The sequence below is a fragment of the Lotus japonicus genome, chromosome 3, assembly GCF_012489685.1.
Source record: "Lotus japonicus ecotype B-129 chromosome 3, LjGifu_v1.2".
NCBI classification, from domain to species: Eukaryota; Viridiplantae; Streptophyta; class Magnoliopsida; order Fabales; family Fabaceae; genus Lotus; species Lotus japonicus.
The window spans coordinates 36,676,203-36,696,474 of record NC_080043.1 but is presented as its reverse complement, the minus strand read 5'-3'; the positions used below and the strand labels follow the sequence as shown (position 1 = coordinate 36,696,474).

Here is a 20,272-nt window from a genome sequence, read left to right as displayed (position 1 = left end):
GAAGTCTCTCTAAGAGAATGAGAATTCCCAAAGGGAGATATAATCCCCAAATCGGGTGGCGGCTGCATAATATTGTTTTCCTCTCACTGCCTGGGTATTGAAGAACGCAAGTTGAATGAGTTATGAAATTGTAAGAGAGTTCATGTTTTTTCTACTAACATTTAATACATGTTATTTTTTTTGTCCTTTAGTCACCAGTCTGCACGGAGGAAAGAAGCCCCACACGACTAATCTGGCTCGGAATATGGTAGCGATGTCCCTGACCATACCATAAGCTATTTATGTGCTAAAATGAAAATGCAAAAAAAAAAACTAATTTAACTTGTGAAATAGATTTTTTTTTGTTGCAAAGTAGACAAAAACTAAGAATATAATCTCCAATTGACGGCACATATAAGCTGAGGGCTCACAAACATACAAGTGCATGGCTATGAATCATGCCACATAGGTTGAATTTCCTCATTCAATCTCGTCCTTAACCTTACTACATACGTATTGCTATATATGACATAAGCTCCATATCACTTAGAATCATAAGCCAACAATTAAGGCAACAACCATTCCCCACTCACTCCCTTCATTCCCTTGTCTCTCCTTCTCCCTTAAATTAACACCAATTTTCTTCGTCTCATCTCACCAAAGGCCTCAAACGCTTGAGAATTGAAGAATATATCTTACCAGACAGCTTGTAAAGATATAAGAGCTGCATAGGACCTCTCTATTTGACTAACACAGTCATAAGAGAAAAGACCCTCATTCAAAAAATAGTATATATAAGTTGCATAGAGCATCCACAGTAGACATGCAGGTATATATATGGTTATGTAATGATATGAAATTCTCATATTCAAACACATCATGACACTAAGTACTTCCATATCTCATACATTTCCTTTTATCTTTTGCTTATTCACAATACATTATGTATTACATCTATCACTTTTATAATTTTTTTATCCTTCTTATTTGGGATGTTTGCACCCTAATTAGTTCTCCAACAACCATTTTCCAATTCCATATGATGGTTGTAATCCGAAGCTGCATTATTATTTACATGAAGGCTGATAGCTCTTTTGTTGCACCATTAACAGATTCTTCAACGGCTCACTAAAGGGGTACATGAACAAGACAGAGAGATCTGGACCTTTAGTCCTTCCACCAATACAGTTACCAGAGGTAATTAAGAGCAACTCTTATTTATGCACTATTTAGCATTGTGGATCTCAACATCATTCAATTAGCATATGAACTGAACAATTTCAATGCATAATATATATACCTTTTTTTATGACATTGTTTCAGATATAAACATACCTAAGCATCACAGAACAAGGAGAATAGTATGGAGCAAACTTCGATTAAAGAAGTTGAAGCTGTTTACATTCATGTGCGGATCAAAAGACATTCCAAAGGCCTGCATTTGCAGGACCCCCGACTTATACGGATTAGGAAACTTGAGAAATACTAAAAGGACAGATTCTGCTGCTGCTAATGTAGGAAAGAAGGTTTTGCCCGTAACTGAAGCATCATTCTCTAGAACAACAGAAAGAAATGAGTTTGTCACAGCAGAAGCTAAGGATCAAGTTAAAGAGGATAAAAAGAAAGCAATTTCAAGAATGAAAGAGCTACTTGGTCTGGTTTCTGCTGCCAAAAAAGATAAAAGAGGAAAATTCAATGAACAAAAGGTAAACTTATTTTAACAACTTCAAAAGCCCTTCACTATTTTTCTATCCACGGAGAGAAGAGTGATTATACATTGACATATACACATTTCGCCAGACACCCTTAGTACATATGACAGCTGGCCGGGGTTTTTAACCTTCGCAACATGTTGTGGCTGTTAAAAACTACCACTAATTTGAATGTCCAAGTGGTGTCTGGTAAAATGGTATGTCTGCGAATCGTTTTCCTTGAGAGGATAGCACATTCACTCCACAAAGGGTAGATCATGTAAGATATATATTAAACAAGAAATGAAGTAAAAAAGAAGCCAATGATCAGAAGAGATTATAATAAAATTAGATGGTCACCAAATTTTTACCATGTTTTACAGTTTCAAAGACAAGGAAACATAAGGGCAACTCCAGAAGATTATCAACTTTGCAGTGAGTCACCCAAGATCGAATTCACATGGGATGAGGAAATTCAGTCCATTACTTCTTCTGTCTACTCAGTTATCTCATCAATAGCTTCTTTGTCTAAGAGTGGACAAGCCCAGATTGCACACTCGCCAATTCATATCTCTTGTAGGAAAGAAAACTGGATCACAACAGACTCTGAATGTAAGCCTTCTTGTGTCCCTCAAATTTTTTTACAATATTACTTTTTTGCCATCGTGTGCTTGAATTGAAGTCCTTATACATAAGGCCTTAAACTCATAAGCAGTTTGTGCATGCATATAAATATATACATAAACATTTTCTGGACTTTTGTCAAAAAAAAAAAATTCTCTGCACATTCAATGGGCATATGATTCATTGGTCATTTTAAACCGTCACAAAAAATAAATATTAAAAACCATCAATAAAATATATGCCAATTGAATATTTATCAAAAAAGTGAATGTCTATTTATCATCATTACCTGTATATAATAGTTGGATTAAACAATCAAAAGTACAAAATATATTCAAATAATAATATTCAAAAAAATTCAATGAACCGTTGATTTATGTGGTACATGTTTGACTTTCATTATGCAATAACTTGTGTTCGAATCTTTTGAATGGAAAAAAAAAAACATCCGCTAGCAAAGCTATTCCCATTAGAATTTAGATATTTCCGGCTCAAACATAATTACCTTCTAATTCTAATATGTATTACACCAAAATGAAATAATAATCAAAATCAAAATTCAAGTTGAACTTGTTTAAATATTATAATCTTCCGTTTTTTGATTGACTATGTTTCCGAGAACTATTCTTAAGCCTTTTACTAATATAAGTACTTTGACTAACTCTTTCTTTATCATACTTTTGGTTGGATCCGCAGTTGTGGTGTTGGAACTAAAGACGTGTGTCTAAGGAAGTTGGCACTGTATCATTTCATGGATGGTGAATCGTGTAGCAGACAGTCCAGTTCACTAGTTAATGCTCAATGGGTTTTGTGCATACATTTTGTATTGCAGAGACGGGACAGCTAGAGAAATAAATGTATAGAATTAGATCATGGCCAGGCTTATTTTCTCTTGTGTGCATTCTCTTTTTAGTTTATACATAGATGACAATTGAGATCTATCTAGGACCTTATTTAAATTACCAATTACTCCATACCATATGTAACTTATAGGGGCAATGCCTCATGTAAAATCTCTTGTAATCCTTCAAAAGTCCATAACCGATGCTTTTCCCTAACAGTCATACCACCAAATCCAGTTAATGACTCTGTCCACGCATTGCAGAGCTCATTCATAGCCTCCTTCTTCACCCTGATTTGAGGTAGTAGCCTATTTCCATTCAGATAGTGTGAAGGTATGAAAAACGATAGAAATGGGGGGTTTGAATAGCGTTTTCAGAATAAAAACTTCCCACTTAAGATTTTATCAAATTTTTCGAAACACAAGTAAAGTGCTTAAGATAAGAGATGAGAAAAGCACACAAGGATTTTATCCTGGTTCACTTGATGAATCACTCAAGCTAGTCCAGTCCACCCGTGAAGGTGATTTCTTCCTTCTTAGAATGAAGACAATTCACTAATCAGAGATTTGTTACAACTGCACTTGAAACCTACAAGTGACTAACAATACACTGACTTAGCTCACACTAAGATTCACTCTCTTAGTCTTCTCTAGGATCCGATCAACCTTGATCTCCTAAAGGTAAACTAAACAACTGTTTAAAGAATATTGTTTACAAAGAAATTGCTTCTTAAAAGCTTGTAGTAAACACAATGAATTCGATGAAGAAAGATTGCTTAGAAGATTTGAATATTGCTTGCACGTATTAGTTTCTTCCCAACCGCATCTTTCAGTCTTCAGCCTCTATATATACTCCAAGGATTAGGGTTTGAACATTGCACGGGAATGCTACCGTTGGAGGGCAGATATGGGATTTCCAGCTTCTGCTGTGGCTGAGAATGTTAGGTTAGGTCGTCAGGATAGTACACTTGCTTTTGTACTTTGGATAGTGACGTGACCTTTAACCTTGTTGACTTCTGATCAGAGGAATGCTTCGTGTTGAAACTTGTGAAGCTTGTTGATCAGAGTCAGAGGGAAGCATGGATCCTCTAACCGTTGTACCTTCTGATTCTGAACTCAGAGAAGAAGTACTTAGTCTTCAGAGCCAGTTTGCTTCTGGACTTCAGAGTCTCCACTTATCAGCTTCTGGATCTTCAGAGTCTTCTACACCATCAGAACTTCTGAACCTTCAGAGTGTCTGGGTTATCAGAACGTCTGGATCTTCAGAACTTCAAGTGAGCTGAGTCCATATCAGAGCTTGATTAACTTCAGATCTTCTGAAGCTTTTCTACTGTTCAGATTGAACATAGAGATTGCGAAAGCGTTTCTAGGGTCACTCTATAAGCAAAGTGCTTCTGATTTGTGTGAGATTATATTAAGGTCAGAGCCTGTTAAGAGCACACTCAGAAAACACGTTAGAGTACCATAATTGTTCATACTAAAATGTTAACTTGTAATCATCAAAACATAGAGTTGTACTACACGATCAAAACTTGATCTTACATAGTGCACCTTCATCTTTCCTTCCTTGACCATGTTCCTTCTCTCCTTCACTCATGGTGATCTTCTCCCTCCCATAAGCTTGTCACGAAAGGAGAGGGAGGATGTCTCAACCCCTCCTATTTCGTCGGACGACACAATCGGCGACGACTTAAATGACGACAGGGAAACCTTTTCTCAGAGAACATGAAACTTTGTTCGCAATTCATTGAAGTCACTAAATTCAAGATGATCACCGCCGAAAAGTAGTTTCTGTGTATGGTTTGGCTTTACCTAAGTTTTTGTGAAATATTTGACATGCAAATAAGTAACACAAGAAAGGGGGTTTGAATTGTGTTCTTGAAATTTACGTTTTAAAACTTTGGTTTATGAAAAGAATAGAAGTTCTTTTCAGAAAACGTTAAGTATGACTTTTCGTAAACTGTTTAGTGCATCAGAAATAAGTTAGTAAAGCAGAACGATTAGCACGCAGAGATTTATACTGGTTCACCCTAAACGATTGGGGTACATCCAGTACTTGGCCACCACCAAGATTTTCACTAGCAAGTATCAAAGACTTCTCCAATACAAGTATTCAACAGGACTTCTCCCACAAGTATTATCACGGACTTCTCCAAGTATTCTACAGGACTCCTCCTACAAGTATTGTTCAGGACTTCTCCAATAATCTTACAAAGATTAAATCACTCTACAGAATTTCTCTTCGTTCAAGAGTAGTGGTAGAGAATTTATGGTACTGGAACTCTAAGTGTTTGGGTTCAGATCTGATTTTGGATCACTTAAGAGTTCTAAAACAAAGTGAGAAGAGAATAAAAAGATTTGACTCTTTTAAGGTACGAGATTCTCTCTTTCACTTGCAGAAGTAAAGGCTTGTGTTTGACTCTTAGAAACTTTTTGCTTGAGCTTTGAATGCTTTTGAGAAGATTGGAATAAATGCTTGAGTTCTTGTTCTTTCAGAATTAATTCTCTTGGTCTTCAATCTTCAAGAGTGCCTTATATACTCGCTTGCTAGTGTTGTAGCCGTTGTGAGACAAAATCCAACTGTTGCTCTAGCCGTTGTGAAAGGAGATCAAACCGTTGATTCAAATGACTTTGGTTGGTAGCTCCATTTAATGCGAGCTCAGAAGTAAGTCTATCTTTTAGCCGTAAAGATGATGTTTGTCAGCTAGTAGGTGGTGATAGACTTGGCCTACTTTTCAGACATGAGACAATTAGGAAATATGATGTTGACGGCTTGTACTTTTCCCATGTTAGTCAGCGTGCCTTTAGCTGAAGTAAACTAGTCTTCACGTGATCTTATTTGAATATAAATCAATTGGTTGCCTTTTGATTTAAATGTTGGGCAACTGGTTACAATTGAACTTTAACTTTGGCGCTCAAAATTTGTCTTCAATAAATCTGACTGATGATGTGGCATTGGACGGTCAGAGACTTGGATCTTGAGTGAGAGTCAGTTTGCTTCCCAAACTGTTTTGTAACTTCTGAAGCTTTCCTTTTTGAGCTGATAGAACGTTGAAGCATATAACATTGCTTGAGTTTTTCCTGAAATGCAAATACTATGGTGAGTTTAATTTTCAATGAGACTTTTATAAAATTGTTATAATCAAAATAAGATTTTAAAAACGTTATGATGCGTTTGAACTTAACAATATTTTCATAGCTCTCAAAATTGTTTTGTTTAATTTGTTTTTTAATTCACCCTTGAATTTTGATTCATAGGCCAAACTTAAATTGATTTGGTTACTAGTTTTTCTGGACTTATGCTCTGGAGTAGGCCGGTCCACCGGAGAGATTCGGTCAGTTTCAGGCTGAAAATATCGGTTTCGTCGGGTGAAAATCACCAAACCACCAGGCCTGCCGCCGACCGCCCAGTTCTCACGGGTTAATTGGGTTCGATTTTGACGGTTTACGGTTTTAACAGGTGAGTTCGTACCGTTCAACATCCAGAAAAAAAATCACAAAAAGAAAAGATGAGATGATGAGTGTAAGCAAGGACAGAAACCAAATCATAGCAAAGATAGAAACTTTTCAAGGTTGCAATACCAAAACCATCAAGTCCAATACATAGATCCAGAAATTGGGCATAAGAAAATAATATTACAACTTGCAATGATCCAAAAATTAAAATTTTGCAACAGAAAAGGGGATGAAGGTGAGAAAAAGAGAAAAAGGTAGAAACTTGTGATGCTAACGACTTGAACAGAGGCGAGGACGACATAGTTCTTTGATCTCGAACGTCATGAAGCCATAACCATGCCAAGGTTCTTCGATCTGGAATCGCATCTGAAGAGGGAAGCTTTCGAACCTAGAGGAGGCGCTGAAGTGATGGCCACACAGGACAGACACGAAGAGGGCGTTTCTAGGGTCGAACCTGGCGGAGGTGATGACAAAAAAGGTGGCACCTTGGGCGGTTGGAGAACTTCGAAACTCGGAGGAGAATTGGAGGTGGTGAAGTGGGAAGGGAATAAAGGGGAAGACAAGCGGCAGCTGGCTTTTGGAAGGAGGAGAGGAGCGGTTGGTCGGCGAAAAGGAGAGAGGAGAGGAGATAGAGAAGAGAAAGGTTACTAACGTCTAGGAGCCCTAGTTAAAAATAATTACTTCGGTCGGATTGGTCGGGCCAGAGCCCAAACCGAAACCGACCAATTTAAGCCTAGCTTGTACCGGCTTTTCCTCAGTTTTGAACGTCTGCTAGGGTTTTGAGTACTGAGCGCTGCTTCTCCCCCTTGGGGGGCTCCTCCCCCTTTCGGGGACTTCTCCTCCTCTAGGGAGTTTCTTTTCCTGCTTTAGGTAGGTTTTCTTCCCACATCAGGTGGGTTCTCTTCCACATTAGGTGGATCCTTTACCCAAATAAGTGGGTTTGTTTTGGATTTTCACCCCTTTTTTCCTTGGCCATCACCATCTTCCTCAACCCGCCGCCACCCTCTCCTCCACGGCCATACCCGTCGCCGCCGCTGCTGCCACCCTTGCCTCCTCTGGCCTTGGCTGCCGCCATCTACCACCGGGTGCCAAAGCTCCAGATCTGACACTATTCTTTTCATATCCAGATGAAACAAGTTCTCTGATAAAGCTTTAGTGATCTACAAGCTCGATCCAGATGCTTTGGTGGTCTTTCCATCCCTTTCCCAGTTTTGCAACTCCTGCTGTTGCATGTTTGGAATCTACAAAAGTTCTCTTTTCCTTGTCCTCAACGTTGCAGTGTAAGACCCTAATTTTATTAGTATAATTATTATTATTTGAGATGAATAATAATTGTGAAGTCCTAGTGAAGGATGTGTTTGCTTGATTGATGACGTATGTGGAATTTATTATCTTGAGATGAATAAGATTGGGTTTAGGTTATTTATTTATTTATTTCAGTTTTTATTTAATAAAAATTGAATAATTGAATTAAATTCAATAAGCATGTGGATGAAAAAAAAAAAGGGTTTGGAAACCCTAAAAATTTGTTGTGGCCGCCGGCCACTTAGAGAGGGAATGAAGTTTTTGTTTTTATTTTATTTATTTTAATTAATAATTAATAAAATTAATTAGATGATTTTGGGCTTGGGCTAGAAAGTAAGAAAAAGGAAAAGGAAAACCCTAGGCCTAGTGTTGTGTGTGTGCCGCCGGTTTTGGTGAAGAAAGGGGGGGGGGATTTTGCTTTGTTTTCATTATCACCAAAAGATGAATTAGAAGGGTTTCCCATACACACTTTCACGTGAAATATTCAGAGGAGAAAAGAAAGAAAGGGTTTGAGAGAAAGAGAGAAAGAAAACGCGAGAGAGAGAAGAAGAAGAGAAGGAGAGCGAGGGAGGAAGAGAAGGAGAGAGCAAGGGGAAGAGATCGAGCACGTGCAGAGGAACAACAAGGAGTTGTCTCTTCATTCATCACCTTTTCATCATCCTTTCATACCAAAAACTAAGGTGAGGGCAGATCTGGTCCGGGTAGAGTCTAGGCGAGTTTTATGATGAAAATCTATGATTTTATGTGGGGAAAATGCAATTTTGGGTGGGTTATGCTATGGGGAATTTATTTGCATGATGAGAAACTTTCTTTATGCATGAATATGATGCAATGTTTCTGTTTTTGCTATGCTTTTATGTGATGCCATGAATCCTTGTTGATCACATGTGAAAAGTTACTATTTTTCCACTAAGTTGCCTAGATTTGACTTGTGTTGTATAACATGCAATGGATCTGAATTTTAATGAGATTTTATGATGAAACCCTACTGGAAATAGGCTTGAGAAACTTGATGCAATAAGATCAAAAAATTTGGAAAACCCTAGCCTAAAATGTGCTCACGGCCGAACCCTATTTTGAGGGTTTCAGCGGAAATTTTCTTATGTTCTCTTGTCTATGAATTAGCATGATGATTTGGTACTGAATTTAGTATTATGATTATGAGAATACGAACATGTGATTAGTAGTGTTGTTTGGTCGAACCCTACGCTCTCTAGGGTTGAGGCGTATGTCTTGCTTATTTGGTGAGAGATGTATGATGATTTGATGCTCATGTGAGAGGAAGGGATCAAACCCTAGACCTCTTAGTGTTATGCAATATATAATGCTTAAATAGCTTACTTCTATAACTTGACTTTAGTAGTAAGCCTAGAGAATGAGATTTCGCTTGCAAGTAGTATTGCATGGCTATAGTGCTAGAGTAGGCTATGGACCATGAGAACGATGGTGCCGTTAGAGACAAACGGTTACTTGCACGCGAGGGAGAACTTTATGGATTGACTGTGTGGTCTCCATGTGACGACCCTAACTGAGTCAAGGGTTAGGGATTGACTGTGTGGTCTCCCCGGGAAATGTGAGTTGACTGTGTGGTCCCCTCGAGATTGTTCATCTGCGGATGATCGTGATTGGCCAAGGTGAATGTGGTGGTTGTGTGATGGTGAGGACGTTAGCCTAACTAAACTATTAGGTGGCTAACTGAGTTATGAATATGTATATATCCTTACTTAATCTTGTGATAATATGCGACTTATTTGATTTATTTGCTTATATGGCATGAGATCTGACCCTCTACTATCTGTTATTTGTTTTGTTCTGGGGGGGGGGGCAGATGGTGCTGACCATGAGTTCAGTGTATTCTTGGACACTGACGCTCCGTGACGAGGAGAACGACGATGCTTGGGTGTCCGACTCACGCCAAGTGCGTCGCATTTATGTCGGCGGTGCTAAGCTTACGAGACGTGACAGCAGAGGAGGAGTCATCGAGATTCAGGAGCAGGAGAACGGGAGGGTGAAGATGCCTTATGCACCCCCTCGTTTCCAATTCCCTATGGACGCGGGTTCCAGGAAATCATCTGTACATGTATCTGAGGAGGAGCTAGACCCTTCGGAGGATATGGAGATCGCTTCGGAGCAGCCAGTGGCAGAGCCCAGTGCACTTTTGGTACGAGACCAAGTGGCCGCTCCCGACAAGCAGAAGACTAAGGATCAGGAAAAGCCGCAACGAAAGCTTAGAGGATTCTTCGATCGGCTGGAGCCTGTGGAGGTTGATGAAGATGATGAGGAGTCCGAGTGACCTTTACTTTCCTGTTGGGTTGAGTGACCGTTAGCACCGTACCTTATTTACTTTCTCACTTTGGATACGTCTTTTTCAAAGAGTTGATGTAATCTTACTTTGAGGATCTTTTCAACGATTATCTTTATTATGTTATGGATTAATTTAATGACGAGGTTTACGTCTATTTCTTTTAATTCCGCAAGTTATCCGGCTAAGTTTTCAAGAGTTTCACAATAAATGAACATTTATCATTAATTGAAGATTAATAATTGAATCGACGAAAATTCTTTGCGAAAATGGATTATTTGGTTACTGTGTGACACTCAAGAAATCGGGGTGTTACATGCAGAGTTGACCCGTATTGGTGCCGCTGAAGCCTTCGCCGCCGCACTAAACTCCAGCTGAGCCGTTTCGTTGTAGAGAGGGAGCACTGGTTAAAAATGATGTTATTTCTTTTCTGCTCAGAAGTTAATTGGCTCTCTGTCATTGGGATGTTAGGGGCTTTTGTTGGGCTCTAGGTTTTTACACCATGTTTTAGCTGTTTGTTTCAGCTGAGTGTGCATGCTTGCACTTAATTTGCTTATGTATTTGTGCATTGTGATAGCACTCTTAGAGAGTTTTCTCGCATGTTGTAAGTGTCGTTTGACAAACCTTTGAGTTTTAATTCCATACATCTTTGACAAAAAAAAACCCTAGCTTGAACCGCCCAAAACCGAGACCGAACCAAACCATTCATTAAAAAACCGACCGGTTTGGTCGGGTTCGGTTCAGGATTGCATGGACAAACCCTACTATGGAGAATACACACATAGATTAAATTCGGAACAATGAACAAACATCAAAGCATACACACATAGATTAAATTCGGAACAATGATACATATCGGGGTCTGCAACACAACATGCCATAAGAAAGGAGCCACATGACCTGCGTAGGATGTCAACAATGACAAGTCCTCAAGGGAACAGAGGGTCCTGCTGAAGGGAAAGCATTCGCGAAGCAAAAGGAACAAGCTCCTGCTTAGCAACTTCTACAGCGGGGTCCACCAGAGCATCCTCATGAGGAGGCTCCACCTCAGCATCCTCATGAAGAGGCTCCACCTGAGCAGGTGGTGGTGAAGCAGGAGCGGCAGCTAAAGCCTCTGCCTCATCCCGTAGTCGCTTATGGTGCGATGTTGTATAGGGCACACGTGGTCCCGATGTCTGACCACGTCCACGGCCAAGTCCATGGTCCACCTGACCTCTACCTCCTCCACGTGTGCGAGCCATTTGTAAACAATGTGTAATTTAAAAAACATCAGCAAAACTTTGGTATACAAAATATAAAAAATAAAATTTCAATTTTTGTTTTGTTCCAGGATATATACCTAGGAAGATAAGTAATGCTTTCCGGGATTTAGATCCCGGAAATAATAACATGAATTAAATAAACGTTCCGGGATTTAATTCCCGGAATTAATTAACATAAACTACATGAAAATTCTGGGTTTTAATTCCCGTGACTTAAATAGAGCATTCCAGGTTCTAGAACTCGGAAAATATCTAACATAGCTTCCTAAATTCCAGGTTTTAATTCCCGGACATTAAAAAATGTATTTCGGGTTCTACATCTTGGAATTACTTAACATAAACTATATGAACCTTCCGGGTTTTAATTCCCATAAGTTAAGAAATGCATTATGAGTTCTAGAACCCGAAAAATATCTAGCATAACTTCCTAAATATACCGGGTTCTAATTCCCGCAGGTTAAATAATGTCTTATGGATTCAAGAACCCGAAAATATCTAACAAATCTCACTAAATATTTCAGGGTCTAACTCCTGGAAAAAAACTAATGCATTCCGGGTTCTATAACCCGGAAAAACCTAAATCTCGGAAAAAAAATATTAATGGCAGACCGATGAAGAGGTTGAAAGGAGGGAGAGACCATACCTTGGAGAAAGGAAGGGAGAGAGCGTGAGAGGTTGAAGGGAGAGAGGGAGTGAAGAGAAGAAAGGTGCTTAAAGAATCAAGAGTGGGGAGGGTGGGGTGGGAGTTTAGAAGTTGAAAGGGGAGGGGTATTATGGGGTTTTGGAAATTTAGTGAGGAGGCGGGAAATTTAATTCCCAAAAAGAAACAGCTTCTGTATAAGAGAAACAAAAAAATAAAAAAACAAATTGCGTCACCACCATCATCTCCCTTTCACAACCCAAATCGCACCACCTCCTTTCTCCTCCGCAACCGCGCCGCCACCGCAGCTCACTCCTCCACCCGATTTGAGGTTGCTGTTGCTGTTGCTGCTACCGCCGCGCCGCTCCTCCTCACGCGAAGCCCAGATCCACCTCTACGCCGTCGTTCCTGGCGCCGCCATCCTCTTTTCCGGTCCCAGCGCCACCGCCAGATTTCGGTACCAGCACCAGCTACGGTGCCACAGTGTCTTCATTCTCAATTGTGATCAATGGATTCGAACTCTGTGGAAGGAGGACCAACGGTTCTCACTGACGATTATGATGCCTTGATTTCAACCACCGATTTTGAACTGCTCAAGCGAGCTTGGCGTAGTGAGAAGGCAGCCCCTGAGATTCTTCGATTTGAATCTGATTTGATCAACCGTGTCAGAGAACAGATTCAATTGATGGTAGCTTTTCAAACACTCAAAACCCCAACTTGAAATGAATTTGAGTCTTGTTATCATAACCTGTATATAATGCTCAATTTTTTCATCAACTGAAAGAAATTAGAATGAGACTAATCTGTATTCTAGTGGGTTTTCATTTATGAGATGTATGGGATTAGTATTCTGAACAGGAGTATTATGCTATTTTTCTGAAGAAAAATAGATATTTTGTTCCTTGCTGATGTGACTGCATTAAGTTCATGTACCTTTACAGTCCTGTGATTTGTGAACACTTTTTTCTCCTAATTCGATTATTTGATTTTTTTCGCAGGAAGATACTGTTGAGGAGAAAGGCGCTGCTGGAGCTGACCCTCATTCGTTATCTTTGTATCAGATGGACATTGATAGAACCCTGTTTCTATTAAGATCATATCTTCGCATCCGCATCCAGAAGGTAGCTAGCCATTTGGTAGCTTTTAGCTTTATGCTCAAGGAAATAGAATTATCGTGGGTGTTAAGTCAAACCTGTCTCATTCAGTAGGAACTAAGAAAAATGAACCATTAAAGTTTATTGTATCCTTAACCTCAAGGGTTAGAGTGGATGCATTTGCATTATTGTTTAGCTTGATATAAATTAATTTTTCCGTGTAGACTTTCTTTCGGAAGACATTTCTCCCTAAATACTATTGCCCCCTTTCTAACGTTTCTACAGCCTTCATTTCTACCTACCTATGTAATATGTTTTAAAATAAGAGTAAACCTTTAAATTGTTCTTTCAAAGTTACATATGTGATGACATTAGTCCTCTGAAAATTTGGTTACCAAATTATTCCCTATTAAAGTTTGATGTTATTAGTCTTTACAAAAATGTTACCAAATTAGTCCTTTAATGCTTTAATTCATCAATTCATCTTTTTTATGCTGCCACTTTAATTGTTCATGAGGACAAATGTGGTGTCAGTTTAGATGAGACTAACATGGTGATAAAACTTCTAAAAGACTAATTGGTGATGTTTAAGATATTTGATAGACTGAAGTGGTGATCAATTTTTTTGGAGGACTGATTGTGGTGACTGGTGTAACTTTGCAGGACCAACTTAAGGGTTTTCTTTTAAAAATAGTTAGGGTGGTACATTTTAGTTGCTAAAGTATTTGAAGATTAGTTATGCTTTGAATATACTGGATCAATTTCTGTATTCATTAGATTGAGTTATGGCTAATTTCATGAGCATGTTTTTATTGTAGATTGAAAAGTACATGTTCCACATCCAAAAAACTGATGAACTTTGGAACAGGCTATCTACTGAAGAGAAAAATTTCACTAGAAGGTAATGCTATCCTTTACTTTTTTTTCTGACTACCAATGTGTATTAACTTATAGCTGTATAGCATAATAGAATTCTAGTTTTGGTGTTCTGAATCTAGTTTGATGGTTGCAGGTGTACAGATGACCTAAAACAGCACTTAGAGGAGAGTGTTCTATCTAAATTGCCTGAAAATTATCAGTCTGTTCAAAAGCAATCTGTAATTAGTGAAGAGGATGACATGGGTAATTTTCCATCTTTAGAATTCAATTTGGGTTATGTTATTGCATTAGCTCTTCTGGACTCTTTTATACCTGTTTAGGTATTTGACTTTGCTTTACCTAAAAACTATCAGGCTGTTGTGAGATAAAGTTTCTTGGTAGCACATTGGTAAGTTATATGAAATTTTTTGCAATTATTGGATCAAGAACATCAAACTCAGTCTGAGGATCAGTTTTGCAGTACCATTTCGATAAATTATGACCTTTATGCTTGGAGTATTTTTGCTAATTTCTAGCTATATGGATGAGATCCTGGATGCTAATCTTCACATATTTTACTGGAAGTTGTTTTGACGTGCATCATACCTCTGGTAGTGCTCATTCCATGACCAAATTAGATGGCTAATAATTGTGTCATAATACTTTATGCTGATGGCTATAATGATATTTTTATATCCCTATAAATACTAAATGACCTTGTAGCTTCTCTTTCTTTCGAATATTCCAATAGCGAATACCAAAAGGCACATTAACCTTGCTCAAGTTTATCTCTGGTCTAGTTGGATTGCTTTCTTAATCAATTCTCTAATATATGTTATTTCCTTCAGACTAGGATGTCTGCTGACATGAACAATCCTTGTTCTCAGACAATTATTTTGTTTGCCTGTTTCAGTCCCAGAACCACAGCAAGACACATTTGTTTTATGTAGAAGTAAAGAATATCTCACAGGCATTCAACTTGAAGATGGACCAGTTGATGACAGGTAATTTTCTTTTTTCTCGTATGAATTTGTTCTGCTCTGTGGAAGATGGTAAAGAAGCAGTTTAATTGATTGTTCTGGCAGGTCGAAGCTCTTTGAGATGGAGGCTGGTGTCCTCTACTTCATATGTTACAAATCAATAAAGGCACTTGTAGAGAGTGGCAAAATTGATCTACTTTGATAAGTTAACAAGTTGGGTATTGATGATCATGTGATTTCTGCTATTGTTCATCAATTGTCACCTTCCAAGGCGTATTCTTGCTCCTAACAATGTTTTTTCCCCCCTCAACTCGTGTATGAAGCTGACAGAAGATTCATTCATGGTGGAAAGCACGAAGATCAACTGTGTTGATGTCTTGTTAAGTGTTTGTTTTCACTATTGTGTTTGTTTACGGTTGTGTTTTCTTTTAGTATTTTACTATGCTACTTTTCTTTAAATGATTTTATTATCCTACTTAACCATACATAGGTAAACAAATAACTAGGTTTTTTTTTTTGGTTAGATTGTTCTCACAATTTCAAACCGGATAGAACCATTATGGGTGGCAAAAACTTTCATGTTAAGTATTTAACACAACTGCATCTACATGGATACTTCCTCTTTCAAACTACGCTGACCGCCAATAATACCAATGGGTACCTATAAACTTAATATGAAAACTCATCTTTACAACTAAACTAATGCTTTTTTCTAGCTTATGTATTTATCTTTTGAAAATTTCCATTATTTGTATACTAATATTTGAATCCGTGTCATGCACGACTTGAATATAAAAAACATGAGTTTATAATAAAAAGATAAATTGAACATACATGTATGTCATACAAATTATTAAGTTTTAATCAAATTCTAGCAAAAATATATACTTATAGATTGCATTTATTGTTGTTGAACAAGTAGAACTTAGTAACATGTATTTATACTTTCAAAAAAAAAAGTAACATGTATTTATAATAAAAATTGAAGACTTTTTTTGAAATTGGAAGACTTTTTGAAATTTTGAAATACTCTTTTTTGGTTACAGGAGGAAGATTAACAGTAAAATAGAAGTATAGAACTAAGCAGAAGCATCCAAAAACATAGCAGCAACAGCAAAGGATGGTGGCCTGCTCCATGTTTGAGCTGGAAATTTTGAAATACTCTAAAGCAAGATTTTACATAATTGCTTGCTTACAAAAGTTATGAGTAAGAAAATAATATTCATATTGATATATAATTATTCAGTTTTGAATATATCACATAATATCGTTTCCAAACAATTTACACTCTCTTTTGACAAGTATTTGACACGTTAATAAACAATAATAATTAAAGAAATCAAATTAATTTTTTTTTTATAGGCAAATGTTAGTGATTAGTTGTTAGTAAGTTAGAAAATCCCTTAAAAATTCCCTTCCAGGATTCGAACCCTGGACCTTCCCCTCCCCAACGCTTATGTCCCCTAGCTCTTACACTTGAGCTAACCCTCATGGACAAATCAAATTTAAATTTGTCTTAATTTATAAATGAGATTGATTGATGTTAGGAAACTTAATACTTGTATTGATAAAAATTAAGAACTAGTTATTGAAAACTGTTTTCTGTTTTTAAAAACTAGAAAATTTAAGAACTTGTTTGTTTTCAAAATCGGTTTTCGAAAATAGTTCTCAATTTCTGTTTTTAAAACTAAAATATCAAAACAACAAAAATTTGTTTTCTATTTCAGTTTTTAGTTTTTCATATTACTATTTTTTAATGTTGGAAAAAATCTAATTTAAACATTTTTTTCTTGAAAAAAAGTTTTAAATACAATTTTAAAAAACTACAATCAATAAGCCCTAAGTTTCTATAATGATAAAGATTAATGTCAATGATTTTGTAATTGTATCAATACTTTAGGAAATCATTATTTTCAAATTTATTGAGTTTGTCTTAATTTATAAATGAGATTGAATGATGTTAGGAAACTTAATAATTGTAATGACCAAATTTTATGGGACCAAATTTATTAAGTTTCTATAATAAAAAAGATTGGGGCAATGATTTTGTAATTGTATCAATTTATATCAATTTGCGATCAACGTTTTAGGAAATCATCATTTTCATTTTTTTTAATTTGTCTAATTGACATTGAATAATGTTAGGAAACTTAATAATTGAAATGACCAAATTTATTAAGCTTATATAATAATAAGATTGAGGCCAATAATTTTGTAATTGTATCAATTTATATCAATTTGTTATTATCATTTTAGGAAATAATCATTTTCAAATTTTTCAAATCTGTCTTAACTTATAAATGAAATTGAATAATGTTAGGAAACTTAATAATTATAATGACCAAATTTTGGGAACATATTTATTAAGTTTCTATAAATAATAAAGATTGAGATCAATGATTTTGTAATTGTACTAATTTATATCAATTTGTGATCATCATAATAGGAAATCATCATTTTTAAGATCTGAAATATTTATGACGTAAAATAATAGTTTTTGAATATTTGTTATCAAGTAAAAATGTATGCATAAAATTATATATGACATAATCAGGTAACATAATCAGGTAACTAATTATAGCATAGGACTAGTAAAGTCAAATTAGACAAAGACTGGGAGAGTGCCACCTAAAAGAGTTGTCAATTTTTGGCTTTTGAAATAGATGGCTCGTGGAGGCCTCAAACATTTAAGGGGCGCTCCACCATTATATTGTACACGAATGCTTAGGGTTATAGAGTCGGGTGTTGGGTTCTTCAAAAATATTTTGTTCACACCTTGTAACGCTCCGACTTTTGGGGGTCACAATAGTAAACTTTCTCCAAATAAATAAGCAATAGTTTTCATGAGCAGTTCTTGAAAGCGGGTATTTTTTGTTTCTTTTTCAAAGCGAAAGATATATTCAGAACATGGTATGCATAAAGACCATACGTACATACTAACCCACCACGTGTATATACAAGCTCCACAACCAGTCGTAAAAATATAGTACATGAGTGTTTACAATGTTGAAAAGAAATAGTTAGCCCAAAATGGTCGTTAGCCTAGACACCTACGTTCGACAACTCCATGTGATTCCATCATAGGAGCACCACATCGAAAGCAATATGTCAGAGACCTACTTTGTCACAAAGTACACACACGTGCTGATCAAACTCTCCAGGTACTGCACTAACAAGAGACAACACTCTACCCAAGAGGACATGTCCACCATGCTCGTCGACTCTTCAACAAACGACCCATTGTTGAATGACGGGCTCTCTCGCTCGTCCGGTTCGATCAATTCTATCCGCAACGTCCACCTCCTCTTGCTCGAAAATATCGTGCGGTGGATCCTCGTCGTGATCTGGTGACAGTGTCCGAGATACCTCCACATTATCCTCCATCCTCCATCACTTGACGGTTTCCAGCCGCCCAAGCACAAACATACAAACAATGGCGTGCAAGGGTCAACTTCCAAATAATAGTATATAATATAGCACAGAGATGTATACTTCGTAACCACAACATATAATATTGTGAAACACAAGCAACACAATGCACATAATCATATCACATTAGTAAGTGGAGTTGTATTATCATTCTACACTATCAAAGAATAGGCATAAAAACACATCAAGTTAATTGCTCATTTATACTCGTGCAATGAATGCTCGAAAGATGATCCATATAACAAGCCTCCTCGCAAGGTAGGCGGGGCAACACAACAGAATTGCCACTTAATAGGTCGGGCACCTTGCAGTCGGTCCAACCTACTCTAGTTGACCATACTAACTCGGGTGTCCCTTACCACCCAGACATCGTCAAGTCGATCCAACCCACTCTAGTTGACCATACTGGCATACGTATGGCAAAAGACGACATCGCCAAGTCGATCCAACCGACTCTAGTTGAACATACTAACTTCTGTGTATCAAAATATCATCACTGAATCAATTGAACCCACTCTAGTTGAACATACTAACTCGCGTATGTTGGAAGCCAATACCCTCTAGGTATGCTTCCATTGAAGGCTCGATCTGCGATTGCCTCAACCTTTATGAGGTTTGATCTTTATATCATCCCAACCTCAACATATATACATGCATGCATACATTAGTTAGCCATACAACAAAACGCTCTCACAAGGATATACGTCTCTAGCTAACAGTTATTGTCTCTACAATACTCTTAAACAACGATGGTTTCCCGAATAATTTTCTTAACAAGAAAGGAGTTCCTCCTGCTCCCGATTGACTTCTCGCACTACAACAGTCCATCCTCTTGATGACCGAACTCAGTTGTCTTTCTCTTCTCGACACTTGGACACTGATATTCACCAAATATTTTCTTCCAAAAGTAATTAATTCCTAAGCATATTCATGTCATTTCTATGGTGAAAACCCCAATCAAATACTCATACAAGTCATACTTGAATCGCAAATTTCTCAAGTTCAACATCATGCATCAATATTACTATTTTTGGAAAGCCTAAGACATGCTCATTTCTCTTTTAAAAGACTTAAACCAAAAAGCATAACTTGACAAACCCTAGAAACTACAAAATTGGGGTTTTCCAAAATTGATTTCATATATCTTAAATTAAAGGTCACCCAAACATAAAATGTGAAAGTACTTAGCATAAATCATAGGGATTCTTGGGTGTGGATCAAGGATGGTTCTGGATCCTTTACTGTCAAATCTGCTTATGAGGAGTTGCATGGTGAAATTCAAGAAATTGAGGACAATTTTTTCAGAAAGCTTTGGCAGTCAAAAGCACCATCAAATTCGATTGCCTTGGCATGGAGGGTGGGTCTTAATAGAGTTCCATGTATGGCCGAGTTAGCTCGTAGGAATGCCCTGCCCCCCAATGCAGAAACCGTTTGCAGATTTTGCCTGGACTTTGAAGAATCTTGCAATCATCTGTTCTTTAGTTGTCCTATCAGTTGGAAGGTGTGGCAGAGGATTCTGAACTGGCTTGGGGTTGTCTCGGTTTTGCCCATGGAACCAAATTCTCATTTCCTTATGTTCTGCCATGCTCTTGGGGGGAGATCAGAAATCATCAAGAGTGCTGGCTCTAATTTGGGTTGCAACTGTTTCTGCAATTTGGTTCTACCGCAATAGTACAGTTTTTAGAGGCGAGAATGTGGAGATCGACAGATGTTTTGAGTTAGCGCAATTCAGATCCTGGTTTTGGCTGAGAGCTAAAGAAACTAATTTCTCTGTCTCACATTATGAGTGGTTGGTGAATCCTACTTGCTGC

At 37.4% G+C, this 20,272-nt stretch overlaps 2 protein-coding genes across 3 annotated transcripts; both read left to right on the top strand.

The window, feature by feature from the left end:
• The first annotated feature begins 521 nt into the window (after positions 1-521).
• LOC130709469 (uncharacterized) lies at positions 522-3,352 on the top strand. The gene is made up of 5 exons (XM_057558838.1): positions 522-808; positions 1,092-1,176; positions 1,303-1,685; positions 2,054-2,282; positions 2,991-3,352. Exons 1-5 carry the CDS (start codon positions 803-805, stop codon positions 3,020-3,022), a joined length of 735 nt encoding a protein of 244 aa, XP_057414821.1. The 5' UTR covers positions 522-802; the 3' UTR covers positions 3,023-3,352.
• An 8,899-nt stretch (positions 3,353-12,251) lies between these two features.
• On the top strand, positions 12,252-15,517 carry LOC130709467 (DNA replication complex GINS protein SLD5). 2 transcript variants are annotated; one of them, XM_057558836.1, is made up of 7 exons: positions 12,252-12,788; positions 13,099-13,221; positions 14,013-14,095; positions 14,207-14,316; positions 14,427-14,461; positions 14,966-15,056; positions 15,138-15,517. In XM_057558836.1, exons 1-7 carry the CDS (start codon positions 12,609-12,611, stop codon positions 15,194-15,196), a joined length of 681 nt encoding a protein of 226 aa, XP_057414819.1. In that variant the 5' UTR covers positions 12,252-12,608; the 3' UTR covers positions 15,197-15,517. The 2 variants fall into 2 exon arrangements, with proteins under 2 accessions (XP_057414819.1, XP_057414818.1); XM_057558835.1 differs by lacking the exon at positions 14,427-14,461 and having other exon boundaries at positions 12,262-12,788.
• Positions 15,518-20,272: the final 4,755 nt, after the last annotated feature.